At 56.5% G+C, this 25,620-nt stretch overlaps 9 protein-coding genes across 9 annotated transcripts; 2 read left to right on the top strand and 7 right to left on the bottom strand.

Moving 5' to 3' along the window:
• Window positions 1-2,416: 2,416 nt before the first annotated feature.
• LMH87_009458 (uncharacterized protein) lies at window positions 2,417-3,162 on the bottom strand (the record flags this gene model as incomplete). Its single annotated transcript, XM_056196454.1, has 4 exons — window positions 2,417-2,467; window positions 2,522-2,655; window positions 3,025-3,052; window positions 3,109-3,162. The coding sequence occupies 4 exons, from the start codon at window positions 3,160-3,162 to the stop codon at window positions 2,417-2,419; spliced, it is 267 nt and encodes an 88-aa protein (XP_056053599.1).
• Window positions 3,163-4,002: 840 nt separating this feature from the next.
• LMH87_009459 (uncharacterized protein) lies at window positions 4,003-7,556 on the bottom strand (the record flags this gene model as incomplete). Its single annotated transcript, XM_056196455.1, has 6 exons — window positions 4,003-4,930; window positions 4,993-6,398; window positions 6,445-6,658; window positions 6,707-7,121; window positions 7,188-7,434; window positions 7,494-7,556. 6 exons carry the CDS (start codon window positions 7,554-7,556, stop codon window positions 4,003-4,005), a joined length of 3,273 nt encoding a protein of 1,090 aa, XP_056053600.1.
• A 945-nt stretch (window positions 7,557-8,501) lies between these two features.
• On the bottom strand, window positions 8,502-10,172 carry LMH87_009460 (uncharacterized protein; the record flags this gene model as incomplete). The annotated part of the gene is made up of 1 exon (XM_056196456.1): window positions 8,502-10,172. One exon carries the CDS (start codon window positions 10,170-10,172, stop codon window positions 8,502-8,504), a length of 1,671 nt encoding a protein of 556 aa, XP_056053601.1.
• Window positions 10,173-11,328: 1,156 nt separating this feature from the next.
• LMH87_009461 (uncharacterized protein) lies at window positions 11,329-12,858 on the bottom strand (the record flags this gene model as incomplete). The annotated part of the gene is made up of 3 exons (XM_056196457.1): window positions 11,329-11,578; window positions 11,649-11,703; window positions 11,784-12,858. The coding sequence occupies 3 exons, from the start codon at window positions 12,856-12,858 to the stop codon at window positions 11,329-11,331; spliced, it is 1,380 nt and encodes a 459-aa protein (XP_056053602.1).
• Window positions 12,859-13,719: 861 nt separating this feature from the next.
• LMH87_009462 (uncharacterized protein) lies at window positions 13,720-15,501 on the bottom strand (the record flags this gene model as incomplete). The annotated part of the gene is made up of 4 exons (XM_056196458.1): window positions 13,720-14,406; window positions 14,472-15,077; window positions 15,132-15,159; window positions 15,236-15,501. The coding sequence occupies 4 exons, from the start codon at window positions 15,499-15,501 to the stop codon at window positions 13,720-13,722; spliced, it is 1,587 nt and encodes a 528-aa protein (XP_056053603.1).
• Window positions 15,502-16,434: 933 nt separating this feature from the next.
• Window positions 16,435-17,038, top strand: LMH87_009463 (uncharacterized protein; the record flags this gene model as incomplete). Its single annotated transcript, XM_056196461.1, has 3 exons — window positions 16,435-16,597; window positions 16,902-16,954; window positions 17,012-17,038. The coding sequence occupies 3 exons, from the start codon at window positions 16,435-16,437 to the stop codon at window positions 17,036-17,038; spliced, it is 243 nt and encodes an 80-aa protein (XP_056053604.1).
• A 1,201-nt stretch (window positions 17,039-18,239) lies between these two features.
• Window positions 18,240-19,812, top strand: LMH87_009464 (uncharacterized protein; the record flags this gene model as incomplete). The annotated part of the gene is made up of 2 exons (XM_056196462.1): window positions 18,240-19,620; window positions 19,715-19,812. 2 exons carry the CDS (start codon window positions 18,240-18,242, stop codon window positions 19,810-19,812), a joined length of 1,479 nt encoding a protein of 492 aa, XP_056053605.1.
• Window positions 19,813-20,088: 276 nt separating this feature from the next.
• Window positions 20,089-22,197, bottom strand: LMH87_009465 (uncharacterized protein; the record flags this gene model as incomplete). The annotated part of the gene is made up of 1 exon (XM_056196463.1): window positions 20,089-22,197. One exon carries the CDS (start codon window positions 22,195-22,197, stop codon window positions 20,089-20,091), a length of 2,109 nt encoding a protein of 702 aa, XP_056053606.1.
• A 156-nt stretch (window positions 22,198-22,353) lies between these two features.
• Window positions 22,354-24,933, bottom strand: LMH87_009466 (uncharacterized protein; the record flags this gene model as incomplete). Its single annotated transcript, XM_056196464.1, has 4 exons — window positions 22,354-22,637; window positions 22,691-22,705; window positions 23,447-24,671; window positions 24,787-24,933. The coding sequence occupies 4 exons, from the start codon at window positions 24,931-24,933 to the stop codon at window positions 22,354-22,356; spliced, it is 1,671 nt and encodes a 556-aa protein (XP_056053607.1).
• Between the last annotated feature and the right edge of the window lie 687 nt (window positions 24,934-25,620).

A 25,620-nucleotide genomic window follows, 5' to 3' on the forward strand; every position in this document is an offset into this window, starting at 1 on the left:
CATGTCCCCTTAATCAATTACTCACTCCGCTGTAGCGAATTCGCACGGCCGCATTACCCAACGTCCGACGAGGAGAGGCTCAACCTTTTGCGTGGTCGTGGATCCGCGTACAGGCCAGTTTTACGCCAAAGGGGCCGTTGCAGGCTCCGGACGTTTTTTTCGGCCTCCTTGCCGAGTGGATCGGGCATGCACATGTTGGCGGACCGGCAACCGCGCGTCCTCCTCTGGTGCCGTTCGCAAGCTCTGGTAGGCGATGTAGCACCTGACGGAACAACAAGTGCCGAGACAAGTACCATGACTTCCTCGCCTGGCCTCCTCTGTTTCTGGCGTCATGCCATGGGCATGTTGACGCAGATCTCCGTTCACGAATTACGAGATTGATATCATCGGCTGCTCAATCCTACCAGCGAAGTCACAGGTTGTCGCAAATCAGCCTACCAATACTGCTGGGAGTCCCCTCTAACAATACCAGGCAAGCTTCTCTACCAAGGACGAGTTGTTGAGCCGCTACAAAGCACCTCACATCAGAGAAATATATGCCTGCAACTTGCTTCTTTTGGGGAACAGGTCCTTGTGTCCAGGGAACAGATGTACTCGATCGCCTTGTTGCCAGCACAGCGGGAGGAGTGGGCCAATCACGGCAGCTCTGGTTTTATGATCAAGACGTGATATCGAACGTGAAATCGCAGTGAGACAGAAGAGCCGGCAGTTTCGTTCGACTTCCCAACCTTCGTACTGGTATGCGGCGGTAAGCCAACCCCAAGGATTGTCGTCATTGCAAGCCAGCAATGCATGCTGCTGGCGATAAGACTGCATTGTACGGATAGCCGTCGAGGTGTGCCAGTATTCATCGGCCACTCGGTTGACCTACCCCGTCGGTGGCTTCAGCCCCCGCCGCCGATCACTCGGAGTATTGACAAAACAACTTGTCACTATTCTACCAGTAGTGCGCTAGATGGCTCCGTACGGGGTTATTGGCTTTTTGACCTTGGACAATTTCACTTGTATCGGTCATGGGTACTGTCTAGTGCTTCATATACCAATCATCGAGGCGCCTACGCAAGCCACAATACCATGGCAAGCCAGGTTTTCAAATACTACCAGCAAATTGGACGCTTGTGATTTCTCTTGCCTCACGATTAGGATGTGTTTCGCAAATTCAACTACAAAGATTCGGTTGCTGCCGGGGACACGGCCACACGGCATACTGGCAACCCAAGACTCAAAAACAGAGTTTGACACAATAGATCTGCCTCCGGAAACGACTCCCACTGGCTACTTAGCTGCGTTTGTAACGGTAAACGCTAATGGTAGTTTGGCTAACGACCGGGAAGACCAGTCTCAGCAGGTGCGAGAAAATGTGCCTCAACATAATTCTGTTTTTTTGTCGGAACAAAGAAAGCAGCCAGGTTCTGATACGATGGCTTGCGCAGGCCAAGGCAGGCCCACCAATGGAGACCATTTCGTGGCGCCACAACGAGGCCAGTGAACAATATAAGCTCCGGCGCCGGCTCGGCAAAGACCAGGCTGCACGGCTATCCCGCCAGCCCGCCGCCCGCTTTACTCTATTCCTCCCCCGGGGTCAGATTGCGTTTGCTGGCGTGCTGGAGCTTAACCCTCGCTGCAGCAGGGGCTCGCTACAAGTGGGGGGTTGAGTAGTCTACGCATTCTGGGGTTCGTGGCTTCAAATGGTGGTGCCCGTGCCGGATCCCTGGTCTTGGCAGCAACCCTGTGCGTTGGCGCTGGTGGCCATGGAGCTGATAAAGTCACTGGATACTGGCAAATGCCTCTCACCCACAGCTCAGGCCAGCAAAGGGCCATCTCGAGAAACCGTGAGCGGAGCGCGGTGTGGGTGGTGATTTAATCCACTAGCTGGCTCAATACCACGGCGGCCAGCCACGGCGCCATGTCGTTGAAGCAAGGCCACTTGATGGCAACGGCAGCAACGCTCGTTTCGGTATGTAAGCCCATTTCGAATTCCATCGTCTCCGCCGGGACAAGCTGGCGGTCTACTAAGTAGAAGGAGCCACGGCACGTTGTTGAGCATTGTGTGGAGGAAATTAAGCTATGCCAGTCGCACGCAGGTTTGCTGCCGTTTCGGCCGAGCATCCGCCCAGGCACCATGCTGGGGGCCTGTAGTATCGGCAGCAGCAGGCCGGGCCGAGAAACGGGAGACACCACTTGCCACAGGCCCATTGGGGAACGGCCAGGGGGGGGAGGGGGGGGGGCAACTTTACATTCCCTTTCCGGCATTGAATCCCTTGCGGCAGGCAGTCGGGCGTTTTAACAATAGACTGGACAGAATGACGGCTCGGCGGTTTCCCAATATTGCCGTTTTCGGGTCTTCGAATTTGCGAAAAGGGCCATCTCAAAATAGCAGCGCATCCTCGCCAGTGTCAGCACAGCTGCGCGCAAATCAGATGTCGGCCTGCTCGCCCAGCCAGCTGGTGCTACTGGTACGACAATACTTGGATTAATTAACCCGCGGCACCACAGACGATTACAAAGAAGGAATCCATACCCCATGTTGCCATGCTTGCCGGAGTCTTTCCATTGCGCCCCACGCGAGTACAAAACCCCGTGCAGGGTCAGGCTTGGCCCGCATCGCCACGGATGAAGCAGCTTCTAAACCTGGGATGGGGTGCGCGAACCGCACTGGGAAGGATTGAACGAGTAATGGCCGAGCTATATGTCATTTTTGCTAGTCATCGCTATGCCACGTTGAGGGGAAACGAAACCTTGAACTTTCTTAGACCACCCTTGTCTGGCGCATAAATTATGGCATGAGGTCGAGACAAGAAACCGGAGATCCGGGAGGCGAGGCTGCGACTCGCGCGACCGCACGGCGCAGCCTGGCCCTGGTTACTCGGTCCTGACCAGTCATTTTGCTAGGGCTGCGACGCTACGACGGCAAGAAGCCAAGCCAAGAAAAAAAAGAAGCCATTATTACAATTTCGGTTTGGGGTCAATGGGCTAGCCTACTGCCAAGGCCCTGAAACTTCTTCTTGTCCGTATTCCGCTTACTAACCAGACTGCCCGTTTTTCCCTTGCGCTGCCCAATCTCTGTCAGCCGAGGAGATTGACGACCAGTGGTAGACTAGAACCTACGGAACACGGGTCGAGGGGTTTCGGCTGTTTGCGTGCCGAGTGTGCAGCGTGCATCTCGGGATCAACCTTTTGTTGCTGCAATGCAGGTCCCTCCCCCGGTCTCGGGGGGTGGCAAGGCAGCTGCCGCCAGCCTCTCCCCGCGCACGGGAAGAGGGCGCCAGCCAGCCAGGCTGGCCGCAGCGGCGAACACAGCTGTTATTACTGAGTAGGTCACACGACGGAACTTGCGTCGAGGGAAAGTAAGTTGGTGGATCGAAAACGCCTTCTTTTGGATGGTAAAGTTGTGAGGTACACGGCGAAAGGGTGAGCCGCAAACGCGTCCGGAACCGCCCGAGATCTTCCCTCGCCTGCTTTTTCTGCTTCTTCTTCTTCTTCTTCTTCTTCTCCCCCGCGGCGCGCAGAAAAGACATGTGTGCGTCGTGTGTGCAGGGTGCATCTGCCTTGTTTCTCTCAGCTTGTGGCTGAGACTTGCATGGTGGCTATTCACCACGTGCCTCTTTCTGTTTCGTAAATTGACTATCTGTGGGTGTGCGTCAGAGCGAGAGACAGAGAGAGAGAGACACACACACACACACAGAATAACTCATCGTTTTGGTACTCTTGGAGTTGTTTTGCGTTGTTCTCTTCATTCACATAATACCAGGTCATTTTTGACAAGCCTTGGACACTGAAACAAAATAGACAGTGTCGGGCATCTTGATTCATAGCTTTTGGCAATGCTTCTTGTTTTTTTTCTCTTCATATTTGCGCATTGCGGCAATACACATGCAATCTATAAAAGAAAAACCCCCGAGTTTGCGAAACACATGTAAGCCAACGTAGTCACACTGCAATAATAATAAAAGGAGAAACAAACAACAACTCCATCCATCGTATTTATTACTCTCGCTTCCCTTACCCCTCCGTCGTATCCATCGCCTCCGCTCCTGCGCTCGGCTTCTCCTCCACCTGCTGCGAGGCGACCAGCTTGGCCCTGGCCTCTGCAATCTTCTCCGCGCGCCACTGCTCAATCTTCTCCTTGAGCTCCGTCTGCGGCAGCGCGTCCTCGACCGTCATGGGCTGGCGCGTAAAGGGGTCCTTGGGATCGCTGAGCAGGTGCTGCACAATCGTGGAGCGGTCGACAATGTGCTTGCTGGGGAGCAGGACGGGATCGCGCATGAGGTCGCCCATGATGGGGTCCTCAAACTCGGCGGGCACGTCGCCGAGGTCGAGCTCGGCCTGGTCGAGCACCTTTTTGGCGTCGCTGAAGCGCGCCTTGAGCGTTTCCCAGCGCGCCATGTCGGACGGGTCCTTTTGGTGGCGCGAGGTGAGGATGGTTGTGACGCGGTCGAGCACCTCGGGCTTGAAAGAGCGGCCGTCGGCGGCGACGGCGTCGATGAAGACGGGCGAGCGGCCGAGGTGCAGGTAAATCTCGACAAAGTCGGACAGCAGCTGGATGGGGCGGAAGTGGTACTTTTCGCGGTTCTCGACGTTGAGCTCCGCCGCCGCCTTTTTGCCCGCGAGCGTCTCGAGGTTGTAGTTGAGCATGCTGGCCAGGCGCGATACGATTTCCGGCATGGTAAAGGCGTCGCTGAGGGCATTGGTAAAGAGCTTCATCATCTCGAGCGTCTCGTTAGCGAGCTGCATGTACGAGGTGGCCTGGCTGCCGAGAGTCTGCAGTTCTTCCTGCTTCTTTTGGCGGTCTTCTGCCGAGAGGCTCTGGTCCTTGAGCTCGATTTCCAAGGCGCGCATCTTGGGGAACTTGCTGAGTGCTTCGTCCAGGACATAAGTGGCATCGTTGAGTAGCATGTTGACAAACTGTACAAAGAAGCCCCGGTTAACCCTGTATAGATATGTTAGCAACATTTCCAGCACGGCCCTGTCTGAGCGCCACTTAATACTTACTTGCTTTCCCGCGTGAGCTGCTGCTTGTACACGTCGTTGGACCAAACGCATTTGATGACTTGGAAGATTTCATAGCGAATGTTGAACTTGTCGTAAAAGGCATTGTTGCCAGTCGACTCGCACTCAATGTAAAACTTCATCAGCGCGTGAAGAAGGTATTCGTTGGCAAAAGGCAGCGACATGAGCTGGTCGCCCAGAACACCCTTCTTCAGGTGCAAAAAGTTCCACGTGCCGTAGAACAGCAATGACACTAGAGAAGACTTGAGGTACGGGTTCTTGATCCATTCCGATGAGCGCAGAAACGTGATGCACAAGGCAATCATCTCTTCGCCAACGGCACTGGGGAGAATGGTAGGTAGCCACTTAAAGACAAATTTGAAGTTGTCTACGATATTTTGCAGCGCATACTCGGGGAGGCACGCAAACGCCTCTTGGTTCTGGTCGGCCAGTGGAAGCTTGATGACTTGGCTTTCCTTGCCGGGCTTGTAGTCTTGGCCAGTGGCGATGCGCAGCAGCCAGACTGCAACATAGCGCATGAAGCGGAGCGATGTGCTCTGCATGCGCTCATCAAGTAAAACACCTTCAATAGCATGCCTCAGCCCAATCGTTCTTTCCAGGACGGCAACATGGCGCTTCACTGTCTCCTCAAAAAGGCGTAGTTGTTGTGGATTATTGGCCACCTTTGGGCGCTCTGCTTCCATGGCCTGGACCCGCGTCTCCAGGTACTTGATGTCTCTGTCGAGGTTCTTGAGCTGAGAGTTTAATGCCTCGCTGCCATAGTGATGGGCCGCGAGCGTAAGGAAGAAGGCCTCTGAAATAAAGTTGCTTTCTCCGCCCTCTTTCGTCTCATAGTACTTGTCAGCCGTGGCTTGATCGGCATTGATCTTGGTTTCGTCCTTGATGTCGACACGAGGGTTGCGCCGCAGGTACTTGATATCGATCTTGTCCACCTTGCTAAAGTCGTTATCCATGAAGGGTTCGCAAAATCGATCCATGATTGTGGTAATGTTGACCATGAAACCGTCAGAAGCAACTTCTCGAGGGTCAACCTGAATAGCTCTTCGCTTGTGATTTGTGTTCATGATGTATGCGAACCAATCCAGTGTTCGAGCTCTTGTGTCTGCGCCTGCTCTTATGAAGGCGTTGGCAATCATGAAGAGGTCGTCTTGGTGAGTTCGCAACACCATGCGAAGAGATTCCTGCGCGTTTGTTATGCGGCCTTTGTCCAGCGATCGGGCACCTGGGAAGTAGCTCTTGATCACCTCGGGCTGAAGGGGCGAGAGACGGAAAAAGGGACCTAGCAAAGTGTGCTTTTCGATGCCCGCGGCAGACTGTGCCATGTTAAAGGTGGCGTGTTTTGAGAGGTTTGTGATGAGAATGGGAAATCGTGTGTAGGCGATCAAAGCCTGTTCTGTTAGCATCAATTTGAACGGGAAGACGTTGTGTACATACCTGGACATATGGCTTGTAGTCCTCGTTCATAGATATAGTCCCGAGCTGGTTACTTATGCGAACCATGGCATCGCTGAAAATGTTTGGGATCGCATCGTCTTCGTCAAACCTCTTGATTGCCTCTTGTATGAAGTCGTAGCAGATGCTGTTTTCGTCCGCAGGTGGCCGGAGCAGCTGTGGCGCAATGGTATCGTGGTTGGGGTTCGCAGAGCGACTAGATACTCGTTAATGGGGACCAGTTCCAGCACGCCAATATACTAACCCGTAGAGATCCGGCATTGTGATAGCAAACAGACAGTTGCTCATGCACAATCTCTTTGCTTCCTCGTGTAGCTGCTGCCGCGTCGGGGACGTCGTCTTCTGGCCGGCCTGCTTAACTGCGCGCTTCCAGCAAGGAAGCAGGTAGTTCAGGAGCGGCTTGTCCTCGGGCCAGTTGCTGCATGCTTCGATCATGGCCTGGTCTAGCGTGCTCGTCGACAACCGCAGGGGCTCGCCCGACTCGTTCATCTCCTCGTTGAGGTTGGGCAGAAAGGTGAGGCGGACGCCCTGCGGGGTGCTCATGTGGTGGGGGTCGACGGAGAGGCGGAAGACGTTGGTCAGGATGCGGTGCTCGTACTGCTCGTCCGTCTCAGCGGCCTGCTGCGAGGGCTGTTTGCGCGGGGGCGCGGCATTGCTGGCTGTGGAGCCGTCGTCAATCTCTTGTAAGCTTCTTTTGCGCGGCGAGGCGGGTGATTTGGTTGTACCTGGCGAGCCAGCCGGGCGGTTGGCGTCGCTCTGTTTGTCCATGCGGAGCTGCGTGAACGGATTAGGTCCAGAGCGCGCGGGAGCCGCGGCGGCGAGTGTGATGTTGATCTTTGTCTTGGGAGCGGCTTCGCCGGACGGTGTGTCTGCTGTCGTTGGCTTGGGCGTGGCCTGGCCGTCGGCGCTGCTGCTGCTGTCGTCTGGCTGGGGTTTCGGTGCGCCAAGCTTGGCGAGTCGGCGTGCTCGAATCTTTCGGGAGAGATGAGTGTCAGTGAACGATGACTCTGCGGCAGGAAATCATGGCCTACCTGATCCATCTTCTCCTTATCGGGAGCTTCGCTGCCCCCGTAAGGCTGGTCGTTGGGATCCATGCTGACGAATATCGAAGACGAAGAGACAGGCGGGCGGAGGTAAGGAAGCGGAAGGAAGGAGAAAATGCAAGACCGGCGCTAAATGAAGATGGCAAATGACAGAATGTCCGAGGCGGATAAGGACAGAACGGCGAGCTTCCAGGCAGCCGGACGATGGGGAGAGAAGAAGAAGTGTGATTTGGCTTGTTGGCCGCCCAGATTCGATTCACGCCGGTGCCGCCTGTGACGTGCTGAAGGTGGGATATAGTGGAGCTTGGGTTGGCCGCGTTGCTCAGGTAGTCTTGCTGTTGTGTGTTGCTCTGCGACGAGTGCTTTTTGTCGTGTAATGTTTCCCAAGTATGATCCCAATCTCAGACTCTGTTAATGTCTTCGACCAATGGTTCCGCCGTTGTTTGACGTTGTTGGAGCTGACTGAGCAGCCGCACAAGACGAGGCAGGATGGAAGCGCACAGAAGCAGTGAGACGAATCTTCGGTGCAGCGCCCTGTCAAAGAAGCTGCCAACACCTGCAGAAAATTGGTTAAAAGTTCACTGCGGTTTGAAACGACTGGCAAATATACCAGAAGACATTTCCCACAGAAGGAAAAAAACCATTTACGTCCGTATCCTATTTAACGTGGTGCGGTGAAGCCACCGCCGCCATCTCCGCTGCGGACCGGGTTTGGAGCGGACTTTAACATGGGGTCTAGCCTCGGCGACGTCGAGTAATCGGACCGGGCCAATGAATGTATATCGGTCAGATGTCTGTATCGTAAAAGTCATATTGATGATTCTTATTGAATCTGAGAGGTGGATATAAGATTGTAGCCCAGCATCCTTCACTGTGTCTTTCACTGTGCCAATCCATCAACTGGCAACTTCATGTCCTTCATGTCGGAAACTCGAACCATTGGAAACTATATATGCATTTTCGCTTCGACACATCATGTCATAATATCAAGCAGTGTTACAGTCGTGGCACATCCGCGTCCATGCCCGATGATCGCCTCCTCTCCTGCAGCATGGGGATGCCCTCTCCCGCGCTATTCCTGCGTATGCCCGCCGAGGCCGCCGCCGCTGCCGCGCCCGTGTTGTTGGCCGCTCGAATACGGCCCTCTTCGCGGCTTCGGTTCAGCAGCCAGTTGACGTGCATGCGGATCATGTTGATGTTGTTGCGGAGTTCCGTCACCTCCTCCCGGATCGGCATGACCTGGTTCAGGGTCCACATGCTCTGCCGGGCCTCGAGGTGTGTCAGGTTCTGATGGACTTCCTCGAAGCCGGCGTCCAGATCCTGCATCGTTCGGCTGTCGCTGATGGCTGATTCACCGGCAGCGGAGCTCGCAGGGCCGATGCCGCCGGGGGCGCTGCCTCCGAAACGACGGTTGACCGACATTTCATCCAGTTTCCGCGTCGTTTCAGCCTGTCGGGTGTGAAGATCGCGCAGCTGGCTACTAAGGTCGCCATACGATTGGATCACGTCGCGCTGCGAGCGAATGATGATACCCGAGGGTGTTTCTGGGTGAAAAGGACAGCAAACCGTGTGGGCGCCTATCTGCCCACGCATAATACGAGCTGGACAGCCAAGATTCTGATAAGGGCATCCAACTTCGACTCCGTCGCATTCCAGGTCGCGATGGGAGTCCATATGTGATCGCACAACCAAATCCCAGCACGCTTCGCATCTTGTCTTGGTCTTGACGCAAGATAATAAGTGCAGCTCAGCATCAACCTCTTCAATCTTTTCCAAGCACGCCGTGCAGGATGTCTCTTTGTGATGGCACATGTCGTCGGTAGGTTTGAAGGATAGCTTCTTGGTGCAGTCCTTGTCGGGACAATAGTAGTCTCGGTATCGGCATTCGTGGGTGGCGTGCTTCTCTATCATTTCCCTGCGCAATTCCTTTGTACATCCTCTGCTGGTGTACGGGCACTTTACCACCAGCGCATTAAGCTGCGTGCGAATAAGTCGGGCCGCGCTGAAGCAGTCCGCCCAAAAAAGCGGCTCTCGGTCGATGGGACAGGCTGTCCCGGACGGGCTTGACGATATGCTCCGTCGAATGCATCGGTAACAAAATGTATGGTCGCACGGTGTCGTGACCGGGTCGACAAGCGGGTCGTGGCAAATCGGGCACAGCAAGTTCGTGTCGGGCTCGGCAACGTAGGACAGCGAATACATGTCAAATACACACAGCCCGCCGTACCGCTTTGGTATGTCGAGAGACGACTTGTGCGGCGGGAGTAGGGGTCCCGAGCGGCGATCCGGGTTGATTGTCGAAGCACCACCACCGGTGCCTGCACCAGCAGCCAGCGACCCCGACGTGCGGCGGCGCAGACCGCGCATGGCTCCCCCGTGTCTCATACGGCCGTGAATCTCGGGCGTGATGTAGAATGCCTCGGGCGAGGGCGGACGCACAAGGCTCGTGACGAGGTCGGGTGTGGCCGAGGAGCGGCGCAGGTTGCGGCGGGCAAACCTACGGGCCTCGGCAGGCGTCATGCGCAGGCCATCTTCGCTCGAGTCGGAGCCGTAGTTGGGGGACAGCGAGACGCTGACGCTTGCGCTGACAGAAGAGCGTGATATGGGCACATCTGGGGCTGTGGCATTGCTCTCGCGCCGGGTCGGCGGCGGCGTGGTGCTGGCCATGAGTATGACGTTGCGGCTGACGGATTACGATGTGGGCGGTGAGAAGGCAACGTCGCGGTGACGAGCCTGGACATGTGAAGGCTGAGTCGATGCAGTTGTATGTATGGCAGCAAGGAACGAGATTCGAGTTGCTACAATGTTGGCGTAGGTAGGAGCGTGAATGGCATGGAAATAACAGATGCGAGGAGAGGAATGCAGCGATTGTGGTGTCTTGTCAGATGGTTAGTGTCCGTCGACCTTCGACCCTGAAGCCACCCTTGAGCCAGGCGGGTCCTAACCAAATGCAGGGTGGTTGGGGTGGCCGTTGGGCGCTGTAGAGCCGAGGGACACCGCTGTCGGCCGGCTAGTGCGGGGGATGATTCGGGGTTTCCAGCGGACATTCGGCCTGGCGTACAGGCAAGTCACTGTCACAATGATGCTGCTTCCATGTTCCGCAAGCTCGAGCATTAACTCCCGGGCACCTACCCGGGAGAGGAGGTTCTGGTGTAGCATTCTCCTGTACTGCTACACCAACTGGCAAAAGAGTAGGTAGGCATTAATCTCAGTAGCGAGCGTTAACCAGGAGTCCAACTATAGCTTATACAACCAGCCCTTACGGCTGTTGCATCTGGACGTGGGACCTGGGATCTACCAGAGCCCCTTACATGGAAAAAATGGGCGTAACGCGATGTGAAGGCCCTGCCAGAATTATTCAAGACCCAACAGAATTACAGACATGATAATAGATATTTGATATAGAATATAGAAAAGCTATCATTTAGCTACCAAGTTAGTCCCAGAGTCCCTAGCAGCAGTAGGTATTATGACTGAACGAGCAGTCTTGTAGATACCTAAACTTCGTCCGATGAAGAAAAAGTAGTGAAGAACAAGTAAAAGGGAGGATTCAGCCTTGAAGGAGCCGAATCATGAGCCCGGGCAGGACACTGGAATACGGTGGCGCCCCGTGTTGGGAGTCGATTTGGTATGTGGACGAGAGCCTGCGCTGGAACAGGTCCATGTGCTGGGAAAAGAGCAGGGAGGAAAGGAGCGACTACTAGTAGAGAGTTGGAGTCTGGCGGATGGGGACACATGCATCGTTTCGAGACGCCAGCGACACCGGCGGTAAAAAGTGTCTCCATCTTCAAACGGCAAAGCTATATTGACAACCATTCACTACTCATCCGCGATATGTTGCATGACCTTCTGCCTGTCGGTCATAGCCTGTCTGACATGTTGTTTGCGCGTGCCCGCCGTCCCGCACAGTCGAGAATACAGAAGTGCTGTGTCGATCTATTTCATCTTGTACTTTCGACCAAGCATCTGTGCGCCTGTCTTGTGGTATCCCATAGCCGACTTGTTTTAGGGCAAGATCTACGTCGCGATTCGGAAAGCTGGGGAAGCAGAGTGCGGGGGGCTGCGATGTCGACCTACTCCTCGGCAAGAGAGATATGAGCACGAGTACAGTTTTTAAAAAAGAGCTAATGATTCAAGACTTACCGCAGGCTGTGGACCCTTTTGTTCTGTTCATTTACATTACAAAAAGCTTGGGATACTGTAAATTGGTCAGTACCGGCAAAGCCTCCGCTCCAGACAACGGTGGGCTGCGGATTTCAGGGAGAGATGGGGACTTACAGAAAAAGATGTCGCTCCACGAAAACGTGGGCTCCCACTTCTTTGGTGTTACATGGAGGAGAATCTCCTTAGCACACGCCGCGGCTGTAGCAGATGCATATGGCTGCCAGCGATCACTCTTGTGGCAGTCTGCATAGTTGTGAATCCCGCGGATGACCAGACACGGAAATTGGAGCATGACTCCCGCAGCTTCCGTCTCGTAGCAGTGGCAATCTGCCCCTGTCGATGCTGCGAGTTTGCTTCGCGTGAATGAGTCCCTGACAAAGGTGCTCCCCGAGGCAATCACACCGAGGTGGACTTTTGGGTCAGTGGTGTCGCGTGGCGGACGGATGACCTGCTGTGCAGGCGAGCAGCAGCCCTCGCAGTCGCGGTCGTCATCGGCGTGAGAGTATGCTGACTTGAAAAGCTTGTCGTTTTCAACACCTTGATGCGTAAAAGACGGACTGCTGGCACATGAAGCGGCAGCCATGTGAGGGTTCCTCTCCCACATCTCGGCCAGCAACATGGGCATCTTGGACCTGCCCCTGCAGTGCGTCGCTTGGACCTTGCGCAGTGCGCCTAGCAGCTCTTGCGGCGGAGCGTTCAGATGTCCAGTCCGCTGCCAGGTCCGACCCTTTTTGGCCTTGCCAATGTCGTACTGGACCACGCCGCCAGTAGCTTCGTCTGGCCGACTGACCACCACGTCACCAAGTCGGATATCACGACGCTCGTCGATATACTCCGAATCTGCTCCATTCTCGTCCTTGACCGTGCTGATCTTGGGGATGGCGCCGGCACCGCCGACCAAGACGCAAGTGTCAATATGCGGCAGCGAAGCGGCGAGACGGGACGCCGTCACAGCCGCCGCCGCCGTTCCGTGGAGGCCGGCGGGGAGGGTGGTGATGACGATGTTGTGCTCGCCCATGCGGCCCCAGGTATATGAGTTCTTGTCATGGGGATTGGGGTGAAAGTTCGAGGGCGGTGCGTGTTCCTGGTCCAGCATGGCCGACGCGGCGGCGAGGTCACAGGTGAGAGGCGCGATCCATGCGATGGTGTATTGCTTGGAGCTGGGCAATGCTATTCCGTCGACTCTCATGTTGGACGAGTGCACATGGTCCTAGACTTGGGGGAATACAATCAGAAAAAAAAAGGTTGTACAGACTGTTGCGCAAATCGAGTAGGATTGGGTTAATGGGGTCGAAAGGGGTAGGACAGGGCAGGGTCGAGGTATGGTATCATCTTGGTAGGCTGTACGCGCCGGAGCTAATAATCCTGCATGATGAGTGCGCACATAGCCCCGACTGGCCATGGAGACGGCGGCCACGCACGATTTCACACTGTCGAATATAACTTCTATGAGAATGATTTCTTTCGCACAAGGACAAGTAACAAAGCGCTAGATATGGGGTCCAAATGCGACCTGGTTTTAACTTAGTGCGAAGCCTATAATCGAGGCAGCTGGACAATGCGGCCAGGATGGCTACAAATAGTCCCTTGGCAGAAGTTGAGGAGGGGCAGCCAGGAGCGTATTTACTCGGCGCCTACGACGCACACCTTTGCAGGGATCTCTGCGAATCAGAAGCACGTCTCGCTCGGCGGCCTAAACAGGAGCAACATACTAAATATTCGACCCCAAGAATGACATGATGGTCGACTGCTCTAGTTTTCACATTCCTTGCTTGCCCACGATAGCCTGTTGTGAATATCTGGAGAGATTGGCAATGACTACGAGCTGTCGAGAGAAGACGGAAAAGAACCGTCTGAAGCGGGAGCCTATCTGAATAGTAGCAGAAGGCGTGCGTCTCGCCCGGCTTGGCTTGCAGATTGTGCTTAAAAAGAATAAAAAGTAGAGACGGCGCTTTGCATTTGCACAGTTTTTAGTAAACAGAGAGTATATTTTTGTATATTTACAATCTACATTTTACGCTTCGTATATCGTCATACCTCATTACGCCACTTAGCAGATGGCGTGCGTCTTGCCCGTCTTGCCCTGCAGAGAGTGCTCCTCGTCCTTGTACTCGTGGGCCGTGTGGTCGTGGTTCTTCTTGCCGTGCGACGAGACGTGCTCCTTGATGTACTTTTTGGCGCGCTCGAGCGACTGCTTGTCCGATGTCTCGAGCATGCCGAGGCACAGCTTGACGTCGGAGATGAGGTCGTCGGCGCGGCTGCGGGAAAAGTCCTCGCGGCAGACGACGCGCAGCATCTTGAGCCCTTCCGTCTTGGGCGCCATGGTGTAGGCGGGGACGATCCAGCCGCGGGCGCGCAGGTGGGCGGCCAGGGCGAACTCGTCGTAGGCGCGGTCGGCGTTGGCGCCCTTTTCGGCGCCCTCGGCGAAGCGGAACGCGACGAGAGGCAGGCCGTCGCCCGACTTCTCCGACATGATGACGAAGCCGAGGTCCTCGAGGCGGGCGGACAAGTGATCGGCGGTGCGGACGAGGTTGCTCATGATGGCGCGGTAGCCGTGCTTGCCGAGGCGGATGAGCTGGTAGTACTGGCCGATGACCTGGGAGGCGCCTTTGGAGAAGTTGAGGGTGAAGGAAGACTGCTCGGCGCCGAGGTAGTTGATGTTGAAGATGAGGTCCTTGGGGAGGTACTCGCACGAGCGCCAGACGGCCCAGCCGACGCCGGGGTGGACGAGGCCGTACTTGGGGGGTGTCAGTGAGATGAAAATGAGATTAAAAGTGAGAGTGGTATTGTGCAGGGACGTACCTTGTGGCCGGAGGTGTTAATGGAAACAACCTTGGGCAGGCGGAAATCCCACTCGAGGTCAGGCACGACAAAGGGAGCGACGAAGCCGCCCGAGGCAGCGTCGACGTGGATGGGGCAGTCAATGTTCTTGGCGACGAGCAGGTCATTGATGGCTTTGGTGTCCTCGTAATGGCCGGTATAGGTCGTTCCGAGGATGGAGACGATGCCAATAGTGTTTTCGTCGACGAGTGAGACGGCGGCCTCGGGGTCAATGACGAAGCGCTCGCGGGTGCAGTCGACGTACTTTTCGTCAATCTCGAAATAGCGGGCGGCCTTTTCCCAGCAGACCTGGACGGCGGAGGACATGATGATGTTGGGGCTCTCGGTGGACTTGCCGGCGGCCTTGCGGGCGAGCTTCCAGCGGCGCTTCATGGCGAGGACGGCGAGCATGATGGCCTCGGAGGAGCCGACGGTCGAGGTGCCGATGACGTCGTCGTTGGGGGCGTGGAAAAGGTTGGCAATCATGTTTACGCAGCGGTTCTGGATGTCGGCGGTGTAGGGGTACTCTTCGTAGTCGATGAAGTTGGTGGGAAAGGCGTCGGTCATGAGCTTGAGGGCCTCGTCTTCCTGTCTTTGGTCAGTACATTTCTTTCATGGACAATGGAGGAGAGGGTGGCTCACCATATAAGTCGAGACGAAAGAGGCCAGGCTGCGAGGAGCATTAGCACAAAAAAAGATGTCGTCTTTTTTCCGAGGAGCGGAATTGGGCAAGTGAGTGAACGCACTTGAGCTTGGGATTGCCGTCGAGGCTCAGCTGGTCCTTGATCATCTGGTAGGCCACCTCCTTGGGCATGGCACCCTCGGGCATGCGGTTCTTGGGCAGGTCCTCGCGGGCGAAGCGCGAGCCGTAGATGGACGTGGTGAACTCGTCATTGTAGTCGGCGAGGTGCAGCTGCGAGGCCTTGTGGTGCAGGTCCTTGGCGTGGTCGGCGGCGTGCTGCTCGGCCGTGGGGTCGTTGAGGCCGGTCTGGACGCGGGAGAGATGGACCATGGTGACTGGATTACGATTGGCTGTGAGGGGTTCGAGAGAGATAAGAGTATGAAGAGCTGAAGAAGAGACGGGGAAAAAAAAGAAGAAGAGAGGAAGCAGGATGTAGCCTGGGGGAGCTAGATAGCTTTAAGTGAGGGGGAGGGGTAGTTGGGTAGCTGGCTTAGCTCGCCGTGCGTGCGACTGGAGATGAAGGTTTAGCCACGCGCTGGGGTGGTGCACCTGGCTGGCTCAATTCGACACCGCCACGAAACGAGATTCGGCATATCGGATCCACTGGCGAATAGAAATGATGGACTGAATTGTCGACTGTGAGCCAGCCAGCCTCGAAAACCCCGGCGGCGAGATGCAGCTTCACTACTGGTAACTAGTTGTTAGCGTCTGGAGCTATCGCAGCGGCCATGGCAGGGCAGACAACAGCTCATCGCCAAGGCACGCTTCTCCCGCTCCGCCATTGTAGCCGAAGAGCCATTGTGGAGGCGTTTTTTCCCCTGTTGGTATGGCATTTGTTTGAGGATGCCATCAGTTTCCTCCACGTCTGCGTGGCCGAGGCCTCCGGTTGGACAAGCGCTGGACAGGCCTGCGCTGAAGCTGCGCCAACTTATGCAGCTTCTCGGATCAAACGGCTACGCTAGGCGCTGATGGCCAGCGAGTATCCGTACTGGTAAAGCCCAAGCTAACTAAACAGCCAAATCCACCACAATGCGGCCTTGTTCTTTCCTCTCCGTCGTCAAAGTCGTTTGGGCTGGCACTAACTAAGGCCCTGCTCCCCAGTCTCTAAGCAACCAGCAAGGAACGGGCGTTTTTCTGTGCTATTGTACTACGCAGAAAAAGAAAAGAAAAAAAGAGCAACCAAATCTGCCCGCCTCGTTTTTCTTTTTTTTCTTCAATCATCCACCAGTGGATCGTGGATCCGTGATTGCCGGCTACGACGTCATGATTCTGCCTTGCAAGAGCCCGCCCGACCAGAAAACCCCGGCCGGCATCCCCTATAAGCTGGGCTTTGAGGCTTTACCCATTTGCTCCAACATCAACCCTCGTGGCGATGAGCTCTGTAACGCCAGTCTGCATAGACAAGGGACCAAGGCCCTGACCTCGAGTGAGAAGCGACTTTCGAGCCAGACTAGTGAAACTTGTGCCTTGGCTTCGCAAGGACACAAGAAAAAGCAACGTTTGTATCGAGTAGATTGATAAGAGTAACCCAGCACAACAGCATGCGATCGAACACGGCGCCGTTAGCAAGGTCCAGGCCGCAGACATTGACAAACATTCACAGTCAAGGAATCTGCTACCACGCGAGCCTTTGAGCAGAAAACTCGGATCTATCTTTTTATGCTTCAGTGATCACTCAGAAGAGCTTCAAGTCGAGCGCCACGCAAGAGTTGCCGCGCGCGATGGAGCAGCCGAAGTGCCACGGCCGTTCGGCCAGCTCGTACAAGTCAGCGACCGTGCCAGAGTCAGTAATCGACGGACCAAATCCATCAACACATTCTAATTAGGTCATCTCCAATAGATTAAGAAGTTTTTTTTTTTTCATTAAATCTAGACGTACAGCGCTCTCATATACGTTGTTCCTCTCTTCCATACCTTTTTAGAGTCCCACCATCACAGTAAACTATTTTGGCTTATACCAGTAGTGTGTAACTGATAGCCAATACCGGTAATAGGCAGCATGCACTGTTCTATATCACAGTTGTAGCTTCGGCGCCACCTACGGAGCAGTGTTGCAAAAAGGAGAAGAAAAAAGAAAGAAAAAACCCGGCGTATTAAAAGATGCACATTTCCGGTTTCGAGTACGCCTTGCACCACCTATTGTGTCGCAATGGGACAGGCGTGGTGCAGACGAGCAAAGGCCACCCCGAGGTCGGGCAAGGCCTCTGTGCTGCTGAAGCTGCATACACCGGTCCAGACAGTAGGCATCTACGGTCGACGTCGTCCTGATATGATATGAGTTACGCCCAGCTTTCAGAAACGATGAAGGTCTTCCGTGGTACGCTGGGAAAGCAAGCTACAGCTTTGGTTTTTATGCAATTCTCCCACGGGACCTCTTTGCGTACCTGCGTAGGAGCAACCAGATAGCCAGCCAGCGGTAGCACCGCACTGGCTCATGCACTGAGTGCATCTTCCGCTTCTGCTCTCACTGGATAGCTGGCTTACTGCCGATGTCCTCGACGAACCATATCAGGGATTTTGGCAGCCGATGGGCCGCCAAGGCGTTAACGGCCTTGCCGACAAAACTGATTCGGCCTGCTGAGCAGATATGGTCTTTTGCACGCATCCTGCCTCGAAGCACATTGTTAGCCTCAGGTCAAGATGCAGACACCTACCAACTTTGGGGCTATCCGATTCAGTATACAATCATCCAAGGATGTCGGATCCATGCCAACAGGCTCTGGGCATAGGTTGCTTCCACATCATGCCTACAGACCCCTCTGCCCGCTCAAAGCAAACTGCCAGGCTCTTGAAACGCTGTACACCAGAAGAAGGAATCTATTTTTTTCTTTTTCTGCCGCCTTATTTTCGAGCCATCGTTGGTCACGAGGGCCTGCCAGCCTATCCACGTCGCGGGTGTACTCGTCACACTGGTCTATAAAAGCAACACCCATCTTTCCATCTCTGTCCACAATCCAAAGGTCCAAAAGCTATACCCGCGCGACAGACTTGCAGTTTCCTAAGAAGAAAGTCCCTGCAAGCTCTCTAAAAGACGAGGAAATCCTAGGTGAAAGGGCGGTTTCGGCGCCATGGAGATGGACGAGGAGATGGACCCTGCGACGTTGAATCTGATTCTTGAGCTGCAGTTTCAAGATGCCCAGGATGCTGCTTCTCGACGAGATCATGGCCCGAGCTCTTTTTTCAGAGGGCGTCAGCGGCAGCGGCAGCGACGCTCGTTGGAAACCCTCGACAGAGAACTTGCCATGGATCTGCAGCAGCACGAGTTTGACGAGTTTGAACAGCGTCGTCGTCGTCGTGCCACTGCTCCAGACATGCGTCCCAGTACGACGAGGAGGACGCGAACGCGGTACGAGGACACAGGCGGCGACGACTCCGACGACGACCCCGACCTACTGGCAGCGCTTGCTGCCTCTCGCATGCGTGTAAACAACCACGCCGGCTTTGCCTCCTCCTCATCCGCTGCCGCGAGGCACGAGGTCGGAGGCGATGACTCCGACGACGACCCCGACCTACTGGCAGCGCTTGCTGCCTCCGACGACGACCCCGACCTACTGGCAGCGCTTGCTGCCTCTCGTATCCGCGTCAACAGCAACGCCGGCGCTGCGTCCTCCCGCTCCGCTGTTGCGAGGCACGATATCAGAGGCGGTGACGACTCCAACAACGACGATGACCTACTGGCAGCGCTTGCTGCCTCTCGTATCAGTGCCCGCAACCACGCAGCGCTTGCTGCCTCTCGCATCCATGTCAACAGCCACGCCGGCGCTGCTTCCTCCCGCTCCGCTGTTGCAAGGCACGATATCAGAGGCGGTGACGACTCCGACAACGACGATGACCTACTGGCAGCGCTTGCTGCCTCTCGCATCAGTGCCCGCATCCACGCAGCGCTTGCCGCCTCTCGCGTCAGCGCCAGCAACCACGCCGGCCCCTCCTCCTCATCCGCCGCGGCGCCAGAATGCGTCTCCTGCATGGAGGCCATCCGGCCGCCCTCCTCGGCCATCCACCTGCCCTGCTCGCACCGCTACTGCGCCGGGTGCATGACGCGCGTCCTCGGCGCCGCCCTCGACGACGACGGCGAGTCGCGCTTCCCCGCGCGCTGCTGCGCGCAGCCCCTCCCCGTCGCCGAGGACCCGGCGAGCAGCGCCCTGCTCCCCGCGGACCTCGTGGCGCGGTACCGCGCCAGGCAGCGCGAGCACGGCGCGCGCAACCGCACCTACTGCCGGTCGTGCGGCCAGTTCATCCCGCCCGAGAGCGTGCACGGGAACAGGGCGACGTGCATCTGGTGCGAGGCGGCGACGTGCGCCTGGTGCAAAGAGGCGTGGCACGGCGAGGGCGAGTGCCCGGCGGACGGGGCGGCGCTGGAGACGCTGCGCATGGCCGAGGAGAGGGGGTGGAAGCGATGCCCCGAGTGCAGGACCCTGGTTGAGCTGTCCACGGGCTGTAATCATATGAGTAAGTCTGCAGTTCCCATCCCCGATATTCTTCCTCTTGAGGTTGTGAGGCACATGGCGGGATTGTTCTTGTTTGCTGACGGCTTGCTGGAAAGCCTGTCGCTGTGGTGCCGAGTTCTGCTACTCCTGCGGCGAGGAGTGGGGGCCGTGCCGCTGCAGGATAGTATTGCCCGACGGGGACCAGCAGCCATGAGTAGAGCCCAAAGGGCACCAAGTAGTGCGCGAAGACTTAAAAGATGTTTGGAGATTCCACTGTTTGTTCTCTATTCTGGTGGCTTTTCCGTCTCGCACAGAAGTGAAGAAGCCGGAAGAGCGTTTGGCTTTTAACAAAAAAACTGTGCTTGTCTATTTGTCACTTTTTCAGACTAATCAAAATGTATTTGTCAGGACTATTCCTGAGGTCTTCCGCTAAAAGGCAGTTCCTGTCCTTCAATGCACAACAGTATCGAGCGTTCTAATGTACAGCTCCTCAATCCTCCTCGCCCGTGCCCGTCAACCCGCTCGCCACGCCCGCCATGCGCCGTCCCAGCAGGTCATCCGTGCTCTTGAGCTTCAGCAGGCTCTTGTTCTGCTTAATCTTGCGCTTCGGCTTCTCCTCAGTCTCTTCCGCCTCCGCATCTTCCTGCTCTTCCGCTCCCTCCTTCTTATCCGCCGTCGCGCTCCGTCCTCTCGTCAGCTTCGTCATGCTAATCTCCAACGGCCTGTCCTCGTCGCCACTCGACTCCGCGGCCGCCGCTTTTCTGCGACTTGCCTCCTCGTTGCGCGATACCCGTCGTGTCCGCACGTGCGACTGCCGCGCCTCCTCGGCCTCGACAAACAGCTGGTCGAACCACTCGGCGCTGCGCTCAAAGTGCCGCCACGACGGCGGGTAGATGCCCGGAAACTGCATGAAGCCGTGCGAGGCGCCGGGGATGAGCACCACTTCGGGCGAGGTGTCGGCCTGCGCGTCGAGCTCTTCTTCGGAGAAGAGGCCGGACCGCGTCGTCTCCTTGGCGCGGCGTAAGCGGCCCGCAAAGATGACGGTATCGTCGACGAGGGGGTCGCGCTCGCCCGTCATAAAGTATGTCTTGGGGAACTTGGCGAGGAGGTACTCGGGGGCGAGCACGGGGCTCAGCATGTAGTCCTGCGAAAAGTCGGGCCGGTTGTGCTCGCCAATGTAGAGGATGATCATGGCGCGCATCATCTCGGGCGTGAGCACGCGGTCGTTGACGTAGGAAATCATCGACGACGTGGCGAGGCGCGTCTTCATGGGTTCTGGGTGGTGCGAGACGGTCGCCGTCGTGGCCGCCGGCGACGTCGGGGCGCTGAGCGTCTGCGGGCCGCTGTGCGAGAACTCGGGGCGGGATCCCTTCAGCTGGTCCATGGGATTACTGCTCACGTCGACGGCGTTGTCCTTGGGCGACGCCTCGTCCTCGTCTTCCGAGTGGTACGGCGTGCCGACAACGTCGGTGTACTGGCGGCTCTTTTTGCGCACAATGGCGCGGTTCGTCTTGCGGAACTTGCGGTCGCGAATCAGCGACATTTGCTCATCCGTCATCCAGTTGCCAATGTTCATGTCCAGCGCCGGGTAGAAGCACACGAGGCCGTCGGGCGGCGGGAGGGTGCTGCCGCGGGGCGTCTTGCGGAACGGCGTGCTGGCCGTCTCGAGGATCATGAGCGTGGCCGCGACGCTGAGGTTGCCGCCCGCGCTGTCGCCCGTAATCACAATCTTGGGAATGTGCTCGCCCGACATGCCGATGCATTTGCCGCGCGTCCGGATCAGCGTAGAGTAAACGTCGAACACTTCGTTGAGCGCATATGGGTAAGGGAACTCGGGCGCCTTTTTGTAGTCGAGGCTCAGGATCGGCAAGCCAGACTTGGTCGCCCAGGCAAAGAGCTTGTCGTCGTTGCAGCGCGGGTCCATGGCCACGAAGCCGCCACCGGGGATATCTAGAATCAGGCGGGTGTGGTCGGCCAGGTCGGCCAACGGCCCGTCAAAGTACAGCCACGCCGATACGGGCTCCTTGTAGTCGCTATTCGCGGGTCGCGGGATGCGGACCTGTCTCGGGGGCCATTTCGTAAAGCGCGGGCGCATCAAGCTCTGCAGCACGCGCAAGTAGGGCGTGGTGCCTTTGTTCCACGCCACGCGCATGTGCTCGACGGTGATCATGCCCCTCACCTTGCGCACCTTTTCGTCGGCGCGCTCCGCCGCAAACAGGTAAAAGATGGAAAAGACGACGCTCGCGATGTCGCGCGCCCACTTGGCGCGAATCTTCATGGCGGTCCAGAAGCCGGCGTCCATGGCCGTGAGCACCCAGGTGGCGCGGAAGTAGGTCGTGTCGTACATGTTGGCCATGGGCTCGGGGCTGGCGAGGCCGACGAGGGCGGAAAAGTTGCGGGCGGCGTACATGTAGATCATGGTCATGACAAAGACCTGCCACGACGTCAGGCGGCTGCTGAAGAACTGAGAAACATGTCGGATGCCGGGGGGTCCGTGTTTGCCGCCCTTTTGCAGGTACAGCCCCCAGAGGGAGAGCACGGCGAGGACCTGCAGGCGCCGCGACTTGGTCGAAGGCCGGCCCAGGACGTGGTCAATCATGATGGCGACGCGGGTGGTGGTGATGATGTATGAGTAGCGCTCGAAATCGATTTAAAGACGCGAGTTGGGTTATATTTGGAATGCCCAATTCATCATGTGTTAGAGGCTGAGACAAGCTGGCGATTCGCCCACGTGTAAATTGTGACGTAGAGCTAGTTAGCCACTGCGATAGCGTCGTGGGTAAGGGTTGCTGGTGATAATCTCGCGGTTTTGATAAGGAGTGTCGGCACGAATTTCGGTATTCTGGGCCAGGACGACAATGCGAGAAATTTGCAATGGAGTCGCTTTGGTGAGGGAGGGAGAAGAAGAAAACAAGGTCAAAGCTGGCCTGTTTGCAGTCTGTCTCCCTTTGTATTGGTCCCCGCAAGCTTGTGTGTGGAGGGGCACGGCCGCCTCGAGGCTGGCTGGCTTGTGAAAGTTGGCGGCCCGCGTGACGTTGGCTGCCAGCGGTCAAGAATGGAAGAATGCAAGAAAAAAGGGGACTGACGCTTACATGGGAAAGGTAGATCTTATTGGGCACCGACTATTGCACGAGGGCTTCTACAACAGGTAATAAAGCGCAAGGGTCATAAGCTCTGTTTGCTACGGATACACATGCGCTAACTTGTTAGTGATGCTGACGGCTGACATGTGAAAGTCGATGTGGGTTGGAATGGACGGGAGCGACATGGCAAAGTGCACGCACTCGGTGCTGAAACAAGTTGAAGATTTGCGAGTAATTTTTAAAACTCGAAAGATGTATATGATGCATTATTCAATACTCAGTCCCGTTTCCGATTAAATCTGTCCTGTTTGCCCAACATCGACCGCATCACAGCTGTTAGCGGGCCGGCCAGGCGATCCACCTGGGGTAACAAGCGGCCAGTCTGGGGTAATCCCATACGCTACCCTGCAGTCGAAAAATGCCCAGCAGAGGTAATTCGTGCAGAAAATCTCTTTTGTTGTTTCATTTGCAGGTGAATGATCAAAAATTTAAATCATTATAAAACTATCTAGGTCTCCTGTCGGAGACGCTAGACAGACCTCATACCATTGGTCCGACAGGGGGCCACTCGACATGATGATGTACTATTGTCAAATGAAGCACGACATGTGCGGAGCGCAGATATAAACAAATAAGGATATCCTTTCTATATACCAAAAGCTTTGCAAGTGCCAAACGCCGTAGTCTACTCTTTATTTTCATCACGGGTCTCTTTTTCCGTCTACTGTCTAGTCGCAGCAATCGCCTCCTCCAGAATCCCCAGACCAATCCCAATCTCCTCCTCAGAGATCTTTAGGCTCGGCACGAAGCGCAGCGTGTTGGTGCCCGCCGTGATGACCAGCAGGCCCCTCTCGCGCGCGGCTTTAATCACGGGCGTCGGGTCCTCGGTCATCTGCAGGCCGAGAATCAGGCCCTTGCCGCGCACCTCCTTGACGAGGTCCGGGAAGCGCTCGCGGATCTTGGCGAGGCCGCCGCGGAAGAGCTCCGACTTGGCGCGGACGTCGGCCTGCAGGGCCGGGTCGGACAGCTTGGTGACCATGTAGTGCGCGAGGCGGCACGCGAGCGGGTTGCCGCCAAAGGTAGTGCCGTGGTCGCCAACGGCAATCTTTTCCGCGACGGCGTCGTTGACGAGCACGGCGCCGACGGGGAAGCCGTTGCCGAGGGCTTTTGCTGTCGAGAGAATGTCCGGGTGGGCCTCCTTGGGTAGGTGGCCATGGGCCCAGAGCTGGCCAGTCCGGCCGAGGCCGCACTGAATCTCGTCGTAGATGAGCACAGCGCCGACCTCCCTGGCGCGCTTGGCGAGGGCGACCAGAAAGTCCTGCGAGGCCGTCTGCACGCCGCCCTCGCCCTGGATGGGCTCGACAATGACGCCGCACGTCTTTTCCGTGACGAGGGCGTCGATGCCGGAGATGTCGTTGTAGGTGCCCTGCCTGAAGCCGGGCACCATGGGCGCAAACGGCTGCTGGTACTTGGGGTTGTGCGTGGCCGACAGGGCGCCCATGGTCCGTCCGTGAAAGGCATTGTTGAACGAGACGACCTCGGTCTTGGCGCAGCTGGGGTCGAGGACCTTGCCGACCTTGCGCGCAAACTTGATGGCGGCCTCGTTGGCCTCGGAGCCCGAGTTGCACACAAACACCCGGGCGACGTCGTGCATGGCGCCCGACTCGCGCGTCTTGTCGACGAGCAGCCTAGACAGCGCGCCGGTCCAGGGGTTGTAGTAGAGGTTGGAGGCGTGGACGAGCGTCTGGGCCTGCTGCGTCAGGAGCTCGGTGAACTCGGGGTCGCAGTGGCCGAGCGCGGTGACGGCGATGCCGGCGGTGAAGTCGAGGTACTTGCGGTTGTCGACGTCCCACAGCCAGGAGCCGGCGCCCTGCACGAAGACGGGCGGCGGCCGGGCGTACGTGGCTACCATGTAGGGCGCGTGCTCGGCGACGAGGGCGGCGCTCGGGGAGTCGGCGGCGGGATCGGGGTTGGGAAGCTCTGCGTCGCGCTGTGACTGTTAGCCATTGCTGATTAAGAATATCCAACCGTTCCAACTATCTAGTGATCAAGACTGAAACGCGGCTGCCAAGTTTCGAGCGAAGCGAGGCCAAAAAAAAACGTACGTTGATGCTGGATTGAGTCGGCGACGACAGGTTCGAGTTGGCGCCGACACCGGCGGTGGCATAGCTGCGGGTGAAAACGGGCGCAGGACGGCTCAGGGAGCGCAGGGCGGCGGCAGAGTGCCTAGAAAGAGCCAATCGAGACGCCATGGTTGTGATGAAGCAATCCCTTCGGAATTGATGTCGGTGTGGAAGGGTAGCGACGTGAGGAAAGTGACGGGAGTGAATGAGCTAGATAAATGTCAGTCAGTCGGAGGGGATCGAGCTGGGGTGGGCCGTTGGCCGTCGGCACTTTTTATTTGGCAGCCGGACGGTGCAGACGGTTATCGATTGGCGCGCCCTGTGCGTCGAAACTTATGGGCCGCCGCCGATGAGGCAACAGTCATAGCAGACCGCCAATAATGGACCGTAATTGACTCACGAAGCGTCTTCGTATCTACGAGGGATTTTGTTAAAAATCATCTATTATTTGAGCCATTTTTTGCTGTGTTGCGTTGTGCCGATTGACTGTCTAGTTGCGGCGTGGCGGTTGCCCTCCTCATCCAGACCGCTACGAGTCCACTTACACGCGAGGCAATGCAGCTATAATATTATGGCTGCCAATATTCAGTATTCAAGTATATGAGATGGACTGCATGCAAACTCGTCAGCATTCAACACAGGTTGCTCATTAGAACTGTTCATTCAGCATAAGCGCTAGCAACACCGCCCCCAGCAACAAATATCTCATACATGCCCGTCTCGTAAAGTGGATGGATCGGATGTTTATTTGCTCTATATTTGGACAAGAAAATAAGAGAATAATTCTTTCATGCCCGTCTAGCAAAGTGGATGGAT

Source organism: Akanthomyces muscarius, chromosome 5 (assembly GCF_028009165.1).
Source record: "Akanthomyces muscarius strain Ve6 chromosome 5, whole genome shotgun sequence".
In the NCBI taxonomy this organism is placed as follows: Eukaryota; Fungi; Ascomycota; class Sordariomycetes; order Hypocreales; family Cordycipitaceae; genus Akanthomyces; species Akanthomyces muscarius.